Source organism: Mobula birostris, chromosome 7 (assembly GCF_030028105.1).
Source record: "Mobula birostris isolate sMobBir1 chromosome 7, sMobBir1.hap1, whole genome shotgun sequence".
In the NCBI taxonomy this organism is placed as follows: Eukaryota; Metazoa; Chordata; class Chondrichthyes; order Myliobatiformes; family Myliobatidae; genus Mobula; species Mobula birostris.
The window spans coordinates 131,029,169-131,049,161 of record NC_092376.1 but is presented as its reverse complement, the minus strand read 5'-3'; the positions used below and the strand labels follow the sequence as shown (position 1 = coordinate 131,049,161).

General features: G+C 38.7%; 1 protein-coding gene across 3 annotated transcripts in view; it reads left to right on the top strand.

Moving 5' to 3' along the window:
- Window positions 1–19,750, top strand: part of fbxo38 (F-box protein 38) — an 82,624-nt gene extending 62,874 nt beyond the window's left edge. The window contains exons 19-22 of one of the 3 annotated variants that reach the window (XM_072263755.1): window positions 6,029–6,174; window positions 10,072–10,175; window positions 16,556–16,663; window positions 17,498–19,750. In XM_072263755.1, the coding sequence (XP_072119856.1) occupies window positions 6,029–6,174; window positions 10,072–10,175; window positions 16,556–16,663; window positions 17,498–17,676 (537 nt within the window). In that variant the 3' untranslated portion in view covers window positions 17,677–19,750. Of the gene's footprint in view, window positions 1–6,028; window positions 6,175–10,071; window positions 10,176–16,535; window positions 16,664–17,497 lie in introns of those variants that run through there. The other 2 variants (XM_072263754.1, XM_072263757.1) reach the window with 2 other exon arrangements.
- The last annotated feature ends 243 nt before the right edge of the window (window positions 19,751–19,993 follow it).

Below are 19,993 nucleotides of genomic sequence, written 5' to 3'. Positions count from 1 at the left end.
AAGTTAGAGAAGTCAATGTTCATGCCTTCAGGTTGGATGCTACCCAACCTGATGGCATGTCTCAAGCTTGCAAGAGACCAACTGGATGTTCCACAACATTTCTGGGACAAATTTCTGTGGACAGATGAGACAAAAGTTGAACATTTTGGCAGAAATGCACACTGCTATGTTTGGAGGGAAAAGGGCACTGCACACCAACACCAAAACCTCATCCCAACTGTGCAGCATTGTGGAAGAAGCATCTTGGTTTGGTCTGTTTGCAATCGTTGAGGGAACAACAAATTCAAAATTGTATTAAGATATTTTACAAGAGAATGTCAGAGTAGCGGTTCATCCTCTGAAGCTTAATCGAAGTTGGATGATGCAACAAGACAATGATCCAAAGCACAAGAGTAAATCAACAGAGTGGTTTAAAAAAAAAGAAATTTTTATCTTGAAATAGCCAAATCAGAATTAAGATCTTAACCCAATTGAGACGCTGTGGGATGACCTGAAGAGGGCTTTTCATGCAAGGTATCCAGAAATATTGAATGAACTGAAACTGTTCTGTACGGAGGAATGGTTTAAAATTCCTCCTCGTCATTGTGCAAGTCTGATCAGCAGCTAAAGGAAACGTTTGGTGGAGGTTCTACCAGTTATTAAATACAAGGGATCACATACTTTTTCCAGCCTGGACTGAAATAATGTGTTTAATAAAGACATGAAATGTACAATTGTTTGTGTGTTATTCGTTTAGTCAGATTGTGTTTGTCTATTATTGAAACTTAGATGAAGATCAGACCCCATTTAATGAGTAATTAATGCAGAAGCCAGGTAATTGCAGAGGGTTCACAAACTTTTTCTTGCAACTGTACCTGCAAGGTAACATTTCAACTTTCCATGGATATACACTGTTTGCTCAACGATGTATAGTGTTTATTTGGGTGAAAATTAAATTGCGAATCCAAGTCACAGGCTGCATTGAATCCAGTAATATGTAAACATGGCAATTTGAATGAATGATCTTAGAGTAAAAGATCCTCTTAGAAGTAGTAAACACAGCTTAATAGAATTTAGCATTAATCTTCAGAGTCTTCAGCTCTTTCTTTATTGAAATGTTCATGTAATTAAAAATATCAAAGTATGTGGTTCATTTTGGTAAAGTTGAATTGAGCGAGAAATATGGTGCACACAGAATTAATCTAAATTTGGTAAAAAAAAAACAGAAAATACTGAGATACTCAAGTCAATCTACATCTATGGAGATGTAGATTGGGCTAATGCCCTATCATCAGATCCAAGAAGAGCTAGTAATGAATTCTAAGGTGCAGGGACAGGAGAGAGCAGCAGGAAAGGTTCATAAAAGAATAGATTGAATAAAGATGTTAAATATTAAAGGGGAAAGTGCAGAAAAGTAGAATGAAAATTAATTAGGAGTACTGTGGATGCTGGCCATCTAATGTGAAAGTGGAAAATTCTGAAAATACTCATCATCCCAGACCAAGTCAAGAAGACGGTGATGGGCTGTGCCTGGTAAGATGAGGTGTTATTCCTTTAAGTGTAGTTGTTATTAATATTACAAAAAGAACACATATATCACAACTGATTTTGTGACACTGAATTGAACCAGTAATGTAACGTACACTGAATTAAACTGTTTTTGTAGCTGCCTTCATAGCTAGCACAAACAATACATTTATTGCAATCCAATGTATAAAAGTAAGTGTTTCTTTTTAAGCCACACAATACCGGGTACTGAAACATTTAGAGGATGAAAGTGCACTAATTATGAATAAATTTGACTATATGCAATCTTGAGAGAAACTCGGGTTGGAACAACATTGTTAAACTTTAATCCATCTTGAAGGACTCTCGCCATCCATGACATGCCCTCTTCTCATTATTACTATCAGGGAGGAGAGTATAGAAGTCTTCACCATTAGATTTCTGCATGGTTTATGAACACTATCTCAGTATTTTGTTCTCTTTTTTCACTGTTTATTTTAAATTATGTTTCTTATTGTAAGTAATAATAATTTTTTATGTATTACATTGTACTGCTGCCACAAAACAAATTTCATGATATATGTCAGTGATAATAAAGCTGATTTTGACAAGGGAGTTATAAAGAAGTAGGAAAAGAATTAGCTAAATTAGCAAGTCAGTATGGAGATGCAACAGGTAATTAGGGAGGCTATTGGAGACTATTGATTTTTATTGCAAGGAGTTGTAATAGTAAGTCGTACTACAAATGTACAAGTCACTACAGAGACTTTTATACAGAGTAGTGCTTGTTCCCCTTTTGTTTAAGGAAAAATATTATTGAAGGCAATTTAGAAAAGTTTTACTGGGGGGATCCTGAGCATGGGATTATGTTATGAAAGATTGAACAAATTTGCTATATATTCATTGGAATTTAGAAGAATAAGCAGATTTCTAATTCATGCATACAACACTCCAAGGTAGCTTGACACCATAAATGCCACGAGGATATTTGTCTTCATAGGATAGCCTAGTAAAAAGTACATAGCAAGACCATAAGATATAGGACAGAATTAGGCCATTTGGACTATTGATTCTGCTCTGCCATTCAGTCATGGCTGAATAGTGAGGAGATGTCAAGCTATGACTGAGATGACTCACTCAAAGGCATGTGCTTCTTTGTAATTCCTTGTCCAGGAAGCTATGGAAGATGAATCCTTGAATATACTCAAAAGTTGATGCACATTAGATTTGTAATCAATAAGGGAGTTGACAGTTACTGGAAGAGGGAAAGAAAGGGGACTTGGGGATAGTTGAATATGACTTAATTTTATTTAAATACAGTGCAGACTCAAGGGGCAGACAGACCTACTCCTGGGGTCATTTTTTATGGTCATGGTGGAATGGATAGATTGCCTTAACTACTCGTTTTGTATTTTAAACAGATTTAGTTTATGAAGTGAGAGTTGACCTGCTCAATAATATTTTCTCCTTGTTTATACTTTCTCCTTGTGATCTATCTAATGTACTTCTGTATCCATATTGGTAAAGTCATGTAAATGAGGAAGTCCTAATACTTTCTTTGCTCCACTTGCAGCTAAGAAGTGTTACATGCAAGTACAGAATCCTACAGTGAAAAGTGAGACCATCATGTCTTTACTAATCTTTCAAAAGATTTATCTAATTAATTTCACTTCCCTGCCCTTTCCCTTAAAAATGGGATTCTACAACGGGGCTGTGGGAGTAACTTCACCACAAGGTCTGCATTAGTTCAAGATGGCAGCTTATAGTATCACCATCAGCAGGTTGCAGTCTTTTGGGAATGGTAATACAAATTGAGTGCCATTGATGCTCCCATCTCTTGAAAGAATTATAAACAAAAATACTGATGTAGCAGTATTTCAGTGGAGTAAATGAAATTACAGTGGTATGAGTGAGGATTTGGCCATAGTCAATTGGAAGGAGAAGCTGGCAGGGATGACGGCAGATCAACACTGGTGTGAGTTTCCAGGAAAAATGTGGAAGGTGCAGGATAGATGTATTCTATAAACAAATACTCAAATGACAAAATAGGGCAACCATGGCTGACAAGGGAAGTCAAAGCTAATGTAAAGGTAAAAGAGAGTGCATACAACAAAGCAAAAATGAGTAGGAAGACAGAGGATTGGGAAGCTTTTAAAACCCTACAGAGAGCAACTAAAAGAATCATTAGGAGGGAAAGGATGAAATATGAAAGCAAGCCAGCAAACAATATCAAAGTGGATAGTAAAAGCTTTTTCAAGTATGTAAAAATTAAAAGAGACATGAGAATGGATATAGGACCACTGGAAAATGAGGTCGGAGAAATAATAACGGGGACCAAGGAGGTGGCAGATGAACTAAATGAGTATTTTGCATCAGTCTTCACTGTGGAAGACATTAGCAGTGTGCCAGATGTTGAAGGGTGTGAGGGAAGAGAAGAGAGTGCAGATACTATTACAAGTTGATAATTTCTTCATTAATAAGGGTGCCAAAAGTTAAGGGGAGAAAGCAGAAGAATGTGATTGAGAAGGAAAATAAATCAGCCATGATTGAATGACAGAGCAGACGTGATGACCAACTTCACCTTTGGGTTCTGAAAGTGATAGCGTTAAAGATTGTGGAGGTATTAGTAATCATCTTTCAAAACTCATTGGACTAGGGTACCAGGGGACTGGAAAATTGCAAAGGTCACTCCATTCTTTAAGAAAGGAGGAAGGCAGCAGAAAGGAACTTGTACACCAATTAGCCTGACCTCAGCGGTTGGGAAGATGTCGGAGTCAATTGTTATGGATGTGATTATGGCGTACCTGTTGACACAGGACAAGATAGGACAGTCAGCATGGTTTCCTTCAGGGAAAATCGTGCCTGGTGGGCCTGTTGGAATCCTTTGAGGAGATTACACGTAGGAACGATAAAAGGGGATGCAATGGAAGGTGTATATTTGGATTTTCAGAACGCCTTTGAAAAGGTGCCACACATGAAGCTGCTTACCAAATTAACAGCTCATGGTATTACAGCAAAGTTACTGGCATGGTGAGCATTGGCTGAGTGGTAGGAGACAGCGAGTGGAATAAAAGGATCCCTTTCTGTTTGGCTGCCAGAGACAAGTGGTGTTCCACAGGGGTTGGTGTTGGGACTGCCTCTTTTTATGCTGTATATCAATGATTTAGATGATGGATTAGATATCTTTTTTGCCAAGTTGTAGATGATATGAAGATTGGTGGAGGGGCAGGTAGTGTTGAGGAAACAGGAAAGCTGCAGAAGGACTTGAACAGATTAGGAGAATGGGCAAAAGAGTGGCAACTGAAATACAATGTTGGAAAATGCATGGTCATGCACTTCGTTAGAAGAAATAAATGGGCAGATTATTTTCTAAATGGGGAGAAAATCCAAAAATCTGATATGCAAAGGGACTTGTGATGAGTTCTTGTGCAGAACACCCTAAAAGTTAACTTCGCAGGTAGAGTCGGTGGTGAGGAAGGCAAATACAACGTTAGCATTCATTTCAAGAGGTTTAGAAATAAGAGCAGGGATGTGATGCTGAGGCTTTATAAGGCACTGATGAGACCTCACCTTGATTATTGTGAACAGTTTTGGGCTCCTCATCTAAGAAAAGATGTGCTGGCATTGGAGAGGGTTCAGAGGAGGTTCACTAGAATGAATGATTCCAGGAAGGGAAGGGTTATCATATGAGAAATGTTTGATAGCTCTGTGTCTGTACTTGATGGAATCTAGAAGGATGAGGAGGGGGGGGATCTCATTGAAACCTTTCGAATGTTGAAAGGCCCAGACAGAGTAGATGTGGAATGGTTGTTTCCCATGGTGGGGGAGTCTAGGAATAGAGGGCACAGCCTCAGGATAGAGGGACAAACATTTAAAATAGTGTGAGAAATTTCTTTAGCCAGAGGATGGTGAATTTGTGGAATCTATTACTACAGGCAGCTGTGGAGGCCAGGTCATTGGGTGTATGTAAGACAGAGCTTGATAGATTCTTGATTGGACACGGCATCAAAGATTACAGGGAGAAGGCCAGGGAGTGGGGCTGAGGAGGCGAGAAAAGGATCAGCCACGATTGAATGATGGAGCAGACTCGATGGGCAAAAGTACCTAATTCTGCTCTTATGTCTTATGGTCTCAAAACAGAATAATGCAACTGTTGGGAATCAGAAATTAGAAAAGAGTATTTCAAAAGGACATACATGCCAAACAATATCTATTTGATGTTGCTGTTTATTTTTTACAGTTTCAAAGTTTAGTGCTGAATTATTGGTGAATTGAAGATATTTTTGCTTGCATTGTTTCTACTTTAGTACTTTAATGATGTCTAAAGGTCACTCACCCTCATTTCTACCAGTTTCAACAGTAGTCCCTTAAGGAAATGTTAAGATGCAGAAAATTAGTGTAACTATGAAGAATAATTTAAATTGAAGGTTATCCACTTCATAAGAAAGAACTTTTGATTGTACCTATTGTAGATTTTTAAGCAATTACTGAAAATAGTTTCAAAAATATTATCATTTCTGATAACATTCGTATTGTATTACAGATTGATACTTTGAAACTGGAACGGAACATATTTAGTGGACCATATCCTTATCATATTTGTATTATTCATGAGTTTAGCAACCCACCAAATGTGCGAAATAAGGTTCGCATTCGGAGTTGGATGGACACTATCGCAAATATTAATCAGTAAGTATTTCTGTTCCACAAAGTTAGGATAGCTTGAACAAAAGCATGCAATTTTCTTTTAAAAAAACTTGGCTTGTATAATGTGTAGATGCTGACTAATTATTACAAGAATTGTTTTGGTAAAGCTTAAACTGCCTTTAAAAAATGCAAGTTATTTGGCATTCTCTCATACTAGTCATTTTGACTAGATGTAAGTGGTCAGCTGGTAATCGGTTGGTGTGTGGGACTTGCATCAGATAGTGCTGAAAGGTGTATAAAAGATACTTAGAGTTACATGATGGGAGTTTATGGTTCAGGAGATAGCAATCTGATCCAATCACATTGAACTATGATTACAGGAAAGTAAATCAGTGAAGGCATTATGAATTTATTAGGGAATTCTGAACAGGGAAGTAAGTGAATTAACCAAAGATTCTTGTTGAGTTCAGCATTTAATCATAATTTTATTCTTCATTTGATTTAAGGACCTGCTAAATTTAAAAAGTGTGTGAGCAATAACAGAGTCCAGCAGCTCTAAGTAAATGAATAAATATTGTATCAAAGATGAAATCAAGGAATTTGTGTTTTTTTTTTTTAGAGTCTTTATCTTCCATAGGACATTTCATGGTACTTTGCCAATGCTGTCGCTGACATGAGAAAGAAAACACTGAAGTGTTATCACTTTCATATGGAATGTTAAATGAAGCAAATTAATCAAATGAAAAATATTTATTTTTATTTGTCTGCAAAGACATTGTTAAATGTGAGTTAATTGCCATTATGAATCAACAAATGGTAACTTCTGTGTGATACAAGTGTATTTAACGATGGCAAGGGATAGAGGTCAGTTACCAGGCATGTAGTCTTGTTGGACATGTCCATTGTGTTACTCTATCTCAGATTAAATAACTTGGATTGGGATGCTGGAGAAAGAGAGAACTGGGATGTATATTCTGAAGGGCGGTATTTCATGTGTTTTTCTTAATTAAGGAAGGAGTTTGAGCATTTACATTTTTGTCATGAATTTGAATTGGAAAGACATTGGATAAATATGTGGATAGGAGGGGTTTAGAGGGTTAAATGCAGGCAGATGAGATTAGCTTGCTGGCACCATGGTCAGCATGGGCAAGTTGGGCTGAAGGGCTTTTTTCCATGGTGTATTACTGACTATGAATGAGGGTTGAAACTAAATTGTTTGGCACAAGTTAAGGACATCTCGGGACAGTTAATTGAGAATCTCTGGGGTGCTGGGAAATGTCAGAAACTGAGTTTAGAAAGCATGCTTTCAATCGAGCTAATTTCTAGGTTGCTACATGAGTCATAGGAGGCCCAAATATAAAGAGATCAGAAACCTGTGGATACATGTTTTGTGGAAAAGAGCTCCATTTCATGGGGCACTAATACCAGTATTACAATGGGTAAAAGCTGTACCACTATGCGAGGTTGCATGTGAAGGGAGCATGGACTGAGTATATAAACAACTGCAAAATTATCTAAATATAAAGGAAAAAGACAGGGTATAAAATTTGTTAGAAATAATAAAATCCCTGTCTTTAACAAAAGACAGATAATCAAAAATAAAATCACGAGGAAATCTGCAGATGCTGGAAATTCAAGCAACACACAAAATAATACTGGTGAACGCAGCAGGCCAGGCAGCATCTATAGGAAGAGGTACAGTTGACGTTTCCGGCCAAGACCCTTTGTTAGGACTAACCGAAAGAAGAGATAGTAAGAGATTTGGAAGTGGGAGGGGGAGGGGGAGATCCGAAATGATAGGAGAAGACAGGAGGGGGAGGGATGGAGCTAAGAGCTGGGAAGTTGATTGACAAAAGGGATATGAAAGGATCATGGGACGGGAGGGCCTAGGGAGAAAGAAAGGGGGAAGGGGAAGCCCAGAGGATAGGCAAGGAGTATAGTGAGAGGGACAGAGGGAGAAAAAAGGGGGGAAGAATAAATAAATAAATGTTCAGCAACTCACTGTCAGCTGGGGTGATATACTGTATCCGGTGCTCCCAATGCGGCCTTCTATATATTGGCGAGACCCGAGGCAGGCTGGGAGACTGTCTCGCTGAACACCTATGCTCTGTCCGCCAGAGAAAGCAGGATCTCCCAGTGGCCACACATTTTAATTCCACATCCCATTCCCATTCTGAAATGTCTATCCACGGCCTCCTCTACTGTCAAGATGAAGCCACACTCAGGTTGGAGGAACAACACCTTATATTCCGTCTGGGTAGCCTCCAACCTGATGGCATGAACATTGACTTCTCTAACTTCTGTTAATGCCCCACCTCCCCTTCGTACCCCATCCCTTATTTATTTATTTATTTATTTATTTATTTTCTTTCTTTCTTTCTCTTTCCCCTTTTTTCTCTTTTTTTCTCCCTCTGTCCCTCTCACTATAACTCCTTGCCCATCCTGTGGGCTCCCCCCCCCCTTCCTTTTCCCTAGGCCTCCCGTCCCATGACACTCTCCCTTCTCCAGCCTTGTATTCCTTTTGCCAATCAACTTTCCAGCTCTTAGCTCCATCCCTCCTCCTCCTGTCTTCTCCTATCATGTCGGATCTCCCCCTCCCCCTCCCACTTTCAAATCTCTTACTAACTCTTCCTTCAGTTAGTCCTGACGAAAGGTCTCGTCCTGAAACGTCGACTGTACCTCTTCCAATAGATGCTGCCTGGCCTGCTGCGTTCACCAGCATTTTTTATGTGTGTTGCATCGTTTAATCAAAAATAATATTTAAATTGCCTTTGTACAAAGGTACAAAATAATTCAAGCAAAAATTGTCTTCACTCAAAAAGTGAGGAGAGTACCAGGATATACATGCATGCACAGTTAACCACATGTGAAGTCCAAAGATTTACATGTGTGTTAGGAATATAAAACATGGATTAGATGAAAAAATTAACCTTAAAGAAATTGACCATTTAAGATCGGTATGTTTGGGGCAAAGTTCACAGACTGTGAGCACAAGAGAATGTGCAAGGGGAATTACAATGGGATTAGCATGGTTGATGTTCAGTTTTTTTTATTTCTTGAGCTCTGGAATGCAACAAGAGTTTTTACTTTAAAACTAATAGGAAATGTTGTTTCACTTACAAGTTCTCTCTTAATAAATTGTTTACCTGGAACATAATCCTTTTATAAATGGAGAGATACTCATATGCAAGCCCAGTGGTTGTCCTGTGGTGGTATGCCATGTATTTGAAGGTAACAGCAACACATTTACTCTGTGTCCTGTGCTTTAGTGTGGGGGGTGGGGGAGAGTGTTCAAATTTGTATGTGATATCCAGGCAATGAGATGCAGATAAGAGCAGGATGTTGCGGAGGAATATAGACTAGATGAGGTTCAGTTAATGAAGCATAAGATCATCCATTATGGATCCAAGAGGCAAATGGGAATGCTTTCTTTCTCATGTCAGATATGGGCAAAATACACGATTCATAAGAGCTGTCCTTAAGGGGACTATAATGCAGAGAGGAGGAAATTATGCATTTAGATGTGCAGTAAACTTGTTCGGTCACCATGCAAAGAGCTGCATTTACCTTTGAATATAACATACGTATATTGACTGCTGCAGCTCATTTGGCTGATACACAGTTCTTCCAATGCATAATGACTCCCAGTGGAACAAAATTGGATTTATTCCCTTGGAGCTGGACAGTTGAGAGAATGCATGAATATTTTTAAGCCTTCAGAATAGGAAAATGGAGTTGGGTTACAGAAAAGTCAGCTGATTTAATGACAGAAGGTACCACTGATTTAATGATTAACTTCTATCATATGAAAACATGCTTAGAGATGAATTATATTTTGTATTTTTACAAAGAATGACATACTGTGCAAATTTCCTAGATAAATACAATTTGAGATTTACAATGATTGCTGATTTGAACTTTAATTTGTTTTTAAATTAGGGAATTGATCAAGTATGAGTTCTTTCCAGAAGCTACTCGGACTGATGATGATGTGAAGAAATATCCAAAGTACCCATGGGGGAGGGATATCTACACATCAGAGGGTAGGCGTTGGAAACATTTACTAATTTTTTTTGTTTAATTTAGCAGGGATTTGTTCACTTAAAAAAGTCAGGAGGTCCCACTGTGGAAATGTGTTCACTATGGAGTAAATACAGTTATCTAGTTATTCACTGTATTTATTTTTAACTAATGGGATAACAGTGAGAGACACATTATTATTTTCAAAGTTAAGTTTTCAACTTTCAGAGCCTAGGTGTAATGATAAAAAAAAAAAAGATCTCATGCTTTCCTGGTAGAGATGATGAATAAACTCTTTGGCTTTCAGCCGTGTAGAAGTATCAATTATAACCAACGTTTGGATGACAAACTCTGCCATCTTCTTCAGGGATAATGCTTGGGTGTGTCTAATCCATTGGTATTTATACCCCCATAGTCCATCCCTCCTGATTGGTTAGTCCTCATCCCATCAGGTTTCCGCTCTCCTACCTTGTTTACAATCGAATTCCGGTTCTTACTTAGAGTGAGACCTCATCTTTGTTAAAATTCTTTTCCTCTAGTTTTATTTCAATGGCTTCCTTTACTAGGCGGTCCCAAAAGCCATTGGGGTGGCGAAGTAGTTTTGTGCCTCGAAGTCAATCCTATGGCTATGTGACTGCCGATTTCTCCAGGTATCCAAATGGATACACCATCCGTGCTCCTTGATGTAGGTTTCCACCGTGTGGCCTTTGAAACAGCCTAGTAAAGGAAGACATTGAAATAAAACTAGATGAAAAGAATTAAAACAAAGAAGAAGGTCTCACTGTAAGAATTGGAATTTGATTGTAAACAAGGTGGGAGAGTGGAAACCTGATTGGATGAGAACTAACCAATTAGGAGGGACTCATGGAGGTATAAATACCACTAGACTAGACATACCCAGACATCATCCTTGAAGATGGCAGAATTTATCATTGAAACGTCGGTTACAATTGATACCTGTACCTGGCTGGAACCCTGAGAGAAATTGATTCGTCAGATGTAATGATGTTAAGACTTGCAATCTTTGTGGGAATTTGTTGACCTTTCTCTTGTCTCCAGTCATTTATATCGACCCCTGTGCTCCAGCTCCATACTATCCTGCTTTATATAATGCAGAATTTGAGAGAATTACCTGTGCTATGGCTATGCTGAGCAAGAGGAATCAGCATTTTGTATCTTTCAAGGTCATATACAATATTCATAGATAGAAGAAGACAAGATAGTCATTTATTGGAGCATGGCAGGGTTGTGGAAGAAAAAACAACAGCTACACAAGCAACAAATGATCCCATAATAGTTCCACATCTATTTACGATAAGGAGATTGGAGTATTTTCTCCTTCCTGGCTTATGTTTAATTGGAGTAAGGGGAAATATGAAGCTATCAGGCAGGAACTTAGAAGTATAAATTGGGAGCAGATGTTCTCAGGGAAATGTATGGCAGAAATGAGGCAAATGTTCAGGGGATATTTGTGTGGTGTTCTGCATAGGTACGTTCCAATGAGACAGAAAGGATGGTAGGGTACAGGAACCATGGTGTGCAAAGGCTGTTGAAAATCTAGTCAAGAAGAAAAGAAAAGCTTACCATAAGACCATAAGACAAAGGAGCAGAAGTAGGCCATTCGGCCCATCGAGTCTCCTCCGCCATTTTAACATGAGCTGATCCATTCTCCCATTTAGTCCCACTCCCCCGCCTTCTCACCATAACCTTTGATGCCCTGGCTACTCAGATACCTATCAATCTCTGCCTTAAGTACACCCAATGACTTGGCCTCCACTGCTGCCCGTGGCAACAAATTCCATAGATTCACCACCCTCTGACTAAAAATTTCTTCGCATTTCTGTTCTGAATGGGCGCCCTTCAATCCTTAAGTCATGCCCTCTCGTACTAGACTCCCCCATCAGGGGAAACAACTTTGCCACATCCACTCTGTCCATACCTTTTAACATTCGAAATGTTTCTATGAGGTCTCCCCTCATTCTTCTAAACTCCAAGGAATACAGTCCAAGAGCGGACAAACATTCTTCATATGTTAACCCTCTCATTCCCGGAATCATTCTAGTGAATCTTCTCTGTACCCTCTCCAACGTCAGCACATCCTTTCTTAAATAAGGAGACCAAAACTGCCAACAGTACTCTAAGTGAGGTCTCACCAGCGCCTTATAGAGCCTCAACATCACATCCCTGCTCCTATACTCTATTCCTCTAGAAATGAATGCCAACATTGCATTCGCCTTCTTCACTACTGACAAAAGGTTCAAAAATCTAGGTAATGATAGAAATCTAGAATATTATAAGGCTAGCAAGAAGGAGCTTAAGAATGAAATTTGGAGAGTCAGAAGTGGCCATGAGAAGGCCTTGGCAAGCAGGATTAAGGAAAATCCCAAGGCATTCTACAAGTATGTGAAGAGCAAGAGGAAAAGACGTAAGAGAAAAGGACCAATCAAGTGTGACAGTGGAAAAGTGTGTATGGAACCGGATGAGGTAGTGGAGGTATTTAATGAACACTTTGCTTCAGTATTCACTACAGAGAATTACACTGGCGAATGTGGGGATGACTTACAGTGGACTGAAAAGCTTGAGCATATAGACATTAAGAAAGAGGATGTGCTGGAGCTTTTGGAAAGCACCAAGTTAGATAAGTCACCAGGACGGAGCGAGATATACCTCAGACTACTGAGGGGGACGAGGGAGGAGATTGCTGAGCCTCTGGCAATGATCTTTGCATCATCAATGGGGACAGGAGAGGTTCCGGAGGATTGGAGGGTTGCAGATTTGTTCCCGTATTCAAAACGGAGTAGAGTTAGCACAGGAAATTATAGACTGGTGAGTCTTACTTCAGTGGTTGGTAAGTTGATGGAGAAGATCCTGAGAGACAGGATTAATGAACATTTGGAGAGGCATAATATGATTAGGAATAGACAGCATGGCTTTGTTTAAGGCAGGCCGTGCGTGACGAGTGTGATTGAATTTTTTGAGGATGTGACTAAATACATTGATGAAGGTAGAGCAGTAGGTGTAGTGTATATGGATTTCAGCAAGGAATTTGATAAGGTACCCCATGCAAGGCTTATTGAGAAAGTAAGGAGGCATAAGATCCAAGGAGACCTTGCTTTGTGGATCCAAAATTGGTTTTCCCTCAGAAGGCAAAGAGTGGTTGTAGACAGGTCATATTCTGCATGGAGGTCAGTGACCAGTGGTGTGCCTCAAGGATCTGTTCTGGGACCCCTTCTCTTCGTAATTTTTATAAGTGTCCTGGATGAAGAAGTGGAGGGATGGGTTAGTAAATTTGCTGCTGACACAAAGGTTGTGGGTGTTGTGGGTAGTGTGGAGGGCTGTCAGAGGTTACAGTGGGACATCAGTAGGATGCAAAACTGGCTGAGAAGTGGCAGGTGGAGTTCAACCCAGATAAGTGTGAGGTCGTTCATTTTGGTAGGTCAAATATGATGGCAGAATATAGTATTAATGGTAAGACTCTTGGCAGTGTGGAGGATCAGAGGGATCTTGGGGTCTGAGTCCATAGGATACTCCAAGCTGCTTTGCAGGTTGACTGTGTGGTTAAGAAGGCATCCGGTGCATTGGCCTTCATCAACCTTGGGTTTGAGTTCAAGAGCCAAGAGGTAATGTTACAGTTATATAGGACCTTGGTCAGATGCCACTTGGAGTACTGTGCTCAGTTCTGGTCACCCCACTACAGGAAGGATGTGGAAACTATAGAAAGGGTGCAGAGGAGATTTACAAGGATGTTGCCTGGATTGAAGAGCATGCCTTATGAGAATAGGATGAGGGAACATGGCCTTTTCTCTTTGGAGAGACAGAGGATGAGAGGTGACCTGATAGAGGTATATAAGATGATAAGAGGCATTGATCGTGTGGATAGGCAGGCTTTTTCCCAGGGCTGAAATAGCTAACATGAGAGGGCACAATTTTAAGGTGCTTGGAAGCAGGTACAGAGGAAATGTCACGGGTAAGTTTTTTACACAGTGAGTGGTGAGTGTGTGGAATGGGCTGCTGGCGACGGTGGTGGATGTGGATACAATAGGGTCTTTTAAAAGACTCCTGGATAGGTACATGGATCTTAGGAAAATAGAGGGCTATGGGTCACGCTAGGTAATTTTTAAAGTACATATTTGGCACAGCATTGTGGGACGAAGGGCCTGTATTATGCTGTAGATTTTCTGTGTTTCTAATTTAAACTCTTATTCTGGAGAGCATGTAAATTGATTGAACCATGTTAAAAATTGTTAGATGAAGACTATGAGTGTAAAGATAAAGTTCATTTATTGTCATCTGACTGTACATATACTGTATACAACCAAACAAAAATAGAAAAATAGAGGGCTATGTGGTAGGGAAATTTTAGGCAGATTCTAGAGTAGGTTACATGGTCGGCACAACTTTGTGAGCCAAAGGGCATGTAATGTGCTTTAGATTTCTATGTTCTATGTTTTAAAACCTATGTCCTCTGGCACTGTACAGTAAGCGAACCAGTTTTGATGTGGCTTTTCCAGACAACAAGATTATGGGCAAGTTCTCCCAGTTAAAGAGAATACGGAATATCGTGAGACTTAGTTGCTGCATCAGAGCCTTGATTTTTCTGTGTTGTGAGTAAATCTTGTGTTCTTCATGCAGCATGGCCTTCAGCAAATTAGCTTGGGGATTGTTTCATTTATTCTACCCGGTGAACCCTTTGGCCATCCAGCATAGTCTGCATGGATTAAAATGGGATAATTTGACATAACTTAAATATTCCTAGAAAAGATAGGTCTAACAGATCCGTCTTGAATTCTAATGGGGTAGCAGATGAAAGGATAATGTTTGTCTACAGTCTAAAAGCACAACTTAGAATTCATGAGAGAATTTCTTACCCTTTAGGAATAAATGAAATAAACAGCATGAGCCAATGTGAATCAGGAGAAAATCAATAGGAAGAAATGTTAATAACATCATTCCTTTAGTACTAATCAAGAAGCTTCTAAACCTAGGCTTCTCTATATCCTTCTAATTGGATTCTCGAATTTCTTACTTGGAGACCACAGGCAGTGTGGATCAGTAATAACATCTCCTCGCTGACCGTTAACACAGGTTCACCTCAAGGATGCATGCTTAGCCTACTGCTCTACTCTCTCTACATTCATGACTGTGTGGCTTGCAACAGCTCAAACACCGTCTATCAATTCACTGATGATGCCGCTGCTGTTGGTAGAATCTCAGATGACGACAGAGAGATGTATAGGAGTGAGACAAATTGGCTGGTTGTGTTGCAAAAACAACCTTGCACTCAACGTCAGTAAGACAAAGGAATTGGTTGTGGACTTCAGGAAGAGGAAGTCACACAAACACTCACCAGTTCTTGTTAAGGGATCAGCAGTGGAAGGGGTGAGCAGCTTTGTCCTGGGTGTCAACATTACAGGATCTCTCTTGGGCCCAACACATTGATGGAGTCTCGAAAAAAGCACACGGCAGGTTTTTTTTAGGACTTAGAGGGAATTTGGTATGTCACCAGCATGTGCAAATTTGTACAATATTCTGACTGATTGCATCATAGCCTGGTGAGTATACAGAATCGCAAGAGGCTACGGAGGGTTGTGAAGCCAATTCCATAACCCTTCCTTCCATCGAGGACATCTTCAAGAAGCAGTGCCTCAAGAACTCAGCATGCATCATTAAAGACCCAATCATTCAGAACGTGCCCTCTTTGTGTTATTACCATTGGGGAGGAGCTGCTGGAGTCTGAGAACACATGTTCAACATTTTAGGAGCAGCTTCTTCCCCTCTGCCATTAGATTTCTGAACACTACTCGTTATTTATCTTTTGAACTTCTAAAAAAATTTATACTGATTATGTCTTGCACTGTACTGCTACTACAGAACAATAAATGTGATGACGTATGTCAGAAATAATAGACCAGAATCATAATTACGATGCTGAAGAGGTACTTGGTCTGCTTGTGTTGTAAAATTCTGCAATTGTTCCATCTATAAATTTTATCTTAAGGCTGCCTTTAATTTGTTTTCTCTTGCCACTTTTTGTCTTTTTCTTATATATGCCCATATGTGCACAGGCACACATCTGCTTACTAATTATCCATACTTTTTCATGCCACTATAAATCATTCTCATGGATGCCACACATTGTGAATCCAGACAGTACTATTTGAGCAGTGTCACCCTAGATTTCCAGATGTATACTTCCCAAAAAAAAGTTACTGTAACATGATCATGCTTTTAGCCCCTTGAACTCAATATTTCATTTTCATTTAAAATTTATTTGATAAATACTTTAGGAATATAATATAGTTTCACAAAGAGCTTGAGACTGTGTTTTCATCTTAACTTTGAAAAATAGATTTTCTCAATTATGCAAAATATTCTACTCACAGTTTTGTTTTGACAGGAACAGTAGATGGAGCTCCATACTTCATGATCACTGATTTCCCTTGGCTTCGTTCACTGCGTACTGCAGAACCAAACAGCTATGCAAGATATGACTTTGAAGATGATGAGCGAAGTAAGTATTCTCTCTACACATTTACAGTTTCATACCATATACTTAATGCCAAAGGGCCCATGAAATTACAGTAGTTACCTTTATTCTGACACTACTTTTCCAACCAGTATACATTCCTGATCTTCATAGTGAGAAGTGACAAATGCTGGATATTTTTTTTTTCTCCCATAATCTGATGATCCCAATGCCGATAGTGCCACCCATAGTAGAGTCTCACTTATGAATAGTTAATTTACAAGAAAATGAGATTTGGAACAACCTTCACTGCCCTCACCCGCATCTCCTCCATTTCCCGGACATGTGCTCACCCCATCTCCCCTTAACAGAGATAGAGTTCCTTACTGCCAACCCATGAATCTCCACATGCAACACATCATTCTCTGCAAATCTCCGCCATCTTCAACAGGACCGTACCACCAAGAACATCTACCTCCTCACTAATCTCCTTTCTGGCACATACTTCTGCAAGCGACCAAGATAGGACATGGACAGCAGAGTTTTAGAAGGCCTCCAGTCAGTAAAACAAGCTGGGAGGATGCAGGCTGACCATGAATAAGAGCTAATCCTGGAGTTAATAGACATGTAGAGGTAAGCAGGGGTAAAGTCAAACATATAAATGCTTTGAAATTGTAATATTGAGTCATTCATCTTCAGCAGTGAGGAGAATGTTAGCTAAGGTTACTACTACTTTCAGTGTTTAAGCACAGCCATTGAATAGTTGCAAAAAATAATTTTCTTTTGGACCTAAAAAAGCAAGAATGTGGTAATTTAGTCATTATATTGAATAGATTTGATCCATTTGTATGTAATTGTTATGGGAATTTTTTTCCTCAGCTACAATCTATGCTCCTCGGAGAAAAGGACAACTGTCAGCTGACATTTGTATGGAAACAATTGGTGAGGTGATCTCTGAACGACGGCAGATGAGAAGTGGTGTATTTCCGCGAGTTGTAGCTATTTTCATACATTACTGTGATGTCAGTGGAGAGCCTGTCCATGATGACTATATCTGACTATGCCTTCCTTGCATATGACTGTTCAAAGGCCAGAGACTACAGCCTGCAAGATTTGAATTATCAGCACTGTGTAGCTGCAATATATCCCAAATACTTTTGGAAGAAATTATATAATTATGTATAAAGGAATTTGTGTACAAATGATTTCTGTATAGAGATGTTCTGAAAATAATTAACTTCCTGAAGCAGTATCATTTCATATGTCTATACAATTTAATTCAGTTAATGTTATTGATAGGGAATTTAAAAAGAGGCTATTTATATCCCCAAGTTATACAATTAATAAGATGAACATTTTTGATATTTTGTTACAAAACAGGTGCAAATGTTTAAAAAAAGATGAAGGCCACATTCTTTGGCATATTTCATAGCCCAGTAAAGAAGTGACTTAACTCAATGAATTTTCTTTGGTACTATGTGCCTTTTCCCCTTAAATTACACTTTTGAATGTGTTAATGAAGAAAAGAGGAAAAACAAGAACTTTGTGTGGATTTCCTTTATACTATATAATATATATATATACATACAGTATATATCAAATTTGAACATTATATTCATGCCTTGTTATGAGGCATTTACCCTTATTGGGAATAGTCTAATAACTAAAAGTAGCTTTTTATTATACAATGACATGCATTTTGTTATGCACTGCTTCCAAGGAATAAGTGGCAGGGAAATTCTATTATAATAAAATATTTAAATATAAGAAGAATTTTCTGAATAAAAATTTCTTTAGGTTTTTTTCTCTTCCAAATGTTCAGAATTTCTGGTTTATATTTGACTAAATGCTTTATTTTGTTTCCTGAAAAATGAAAGTGTTGCTTTCAGTTATTTTAATTATACCTATAGAAGCACCTTAACTGACATTTTGTGTTTGGTGAAAAGCATTTTAATATCTTTTCCCTGTACTTTTCAGCCTGTTGATTCACGGTACCAGAGATTTAACTAAGAATGAGCATTTGAACTGTGAACTCAGTTTTGAATTAGCCTGTAGTTATCATAGTTGTGAAGGGAACCAGACTTTACCCATTGCTGATGTTATCAGCTGTCTTGTGTAACATGCCCACCAATAGACAACTCCTTAGGAGAACATCATACTCAACTTGAGTGATTGCACTAGTACTACTATAACATGACCAACACAGTGGGGAAAAAAATCATTGTAAGCACAGGTTAGAAACAAACGTTTTCTATCCACATTCTTTTTTATAGTTGATATCTCATTGCCAGTTGTACTTTGTACCCAATGTGCTAAACCTCCCATTTCTACAAAAATTTGTGTAAATGTTTGGTGGTTTCAGTGCAATAGTAATTTACATTAGAATAGCTGTAACACGCTTCACAGTTTTAATATGATTGGGAATAATCGGTAGTAGCCTATAAGGCCTTATCCACTATGCCTTCTTCCCATCTGCATACACTTCCACTTGTGATCTGCAATCTAACCATTAAAATGTTCATATTCAATGGCCTTGCCCTTTGTGATCTATGTGATCTTATCCTGACCTCTATACAAACCACCCTTGTATTTCCAAGATCATACCTTTCAGGCTGATTATATCATTGACTTTAGTTTCCCTTCGCTGGGAGCTGTGTCTTGGGACTCTAAGTGCTGAGATTTTTTCACAGTGTATCTACTTCTATCAAGATATTTTCTAAAACTATCTCCAGCCAAGCTTTTGGCAACCTGACCTAATATACCTTTATTTGACTGCGTCAAATGTTTTTTAATCGTGGTTCAGTGAAGTGCCTTGAAAATTATGATTACATTACAGGCCAAGTTGTTGTACAGCTGTAACTGTTTACTAATCCATGTTTTTTTTTCCCCTTCTGGTCATTAGTTTTCCTTCACTCCTGATATTTGAGCAATCCCAGGAGTGGCCAGTTCTATATTTGTGGTTCAGTAGGTTAGTTTATGGTGCTTTAAGTCAACAAAGATTATTTTATGATAACTCTCAAATTATAAAGTGCAAGTGAGCTTAAAATGCCAACCTTAGATACTATCACAATTTGACATTAATTTTGTGGCTTTTGACTAATGATGTTATGACTGCTAAATACAGCATCTCTATCTTTATGTTCTTTATGGGTGTTTATTTTTCCAGAAATAGTTTGTTCACTCTTTCTATCTCAGAGATATATATGAAAGAAAAAGTACTCCTCCCCCCCAATGCATTTCAAGCAAATCATTATCCTTAACACAAAACAACATTGTTTACACATTCCTCAAGAAGACCATAAGATATAGGAGCAGAATAATGCCATTTAATCCATCAAGTCATTTCATTATGGTTAATCCAATTTTCCTCTCAGT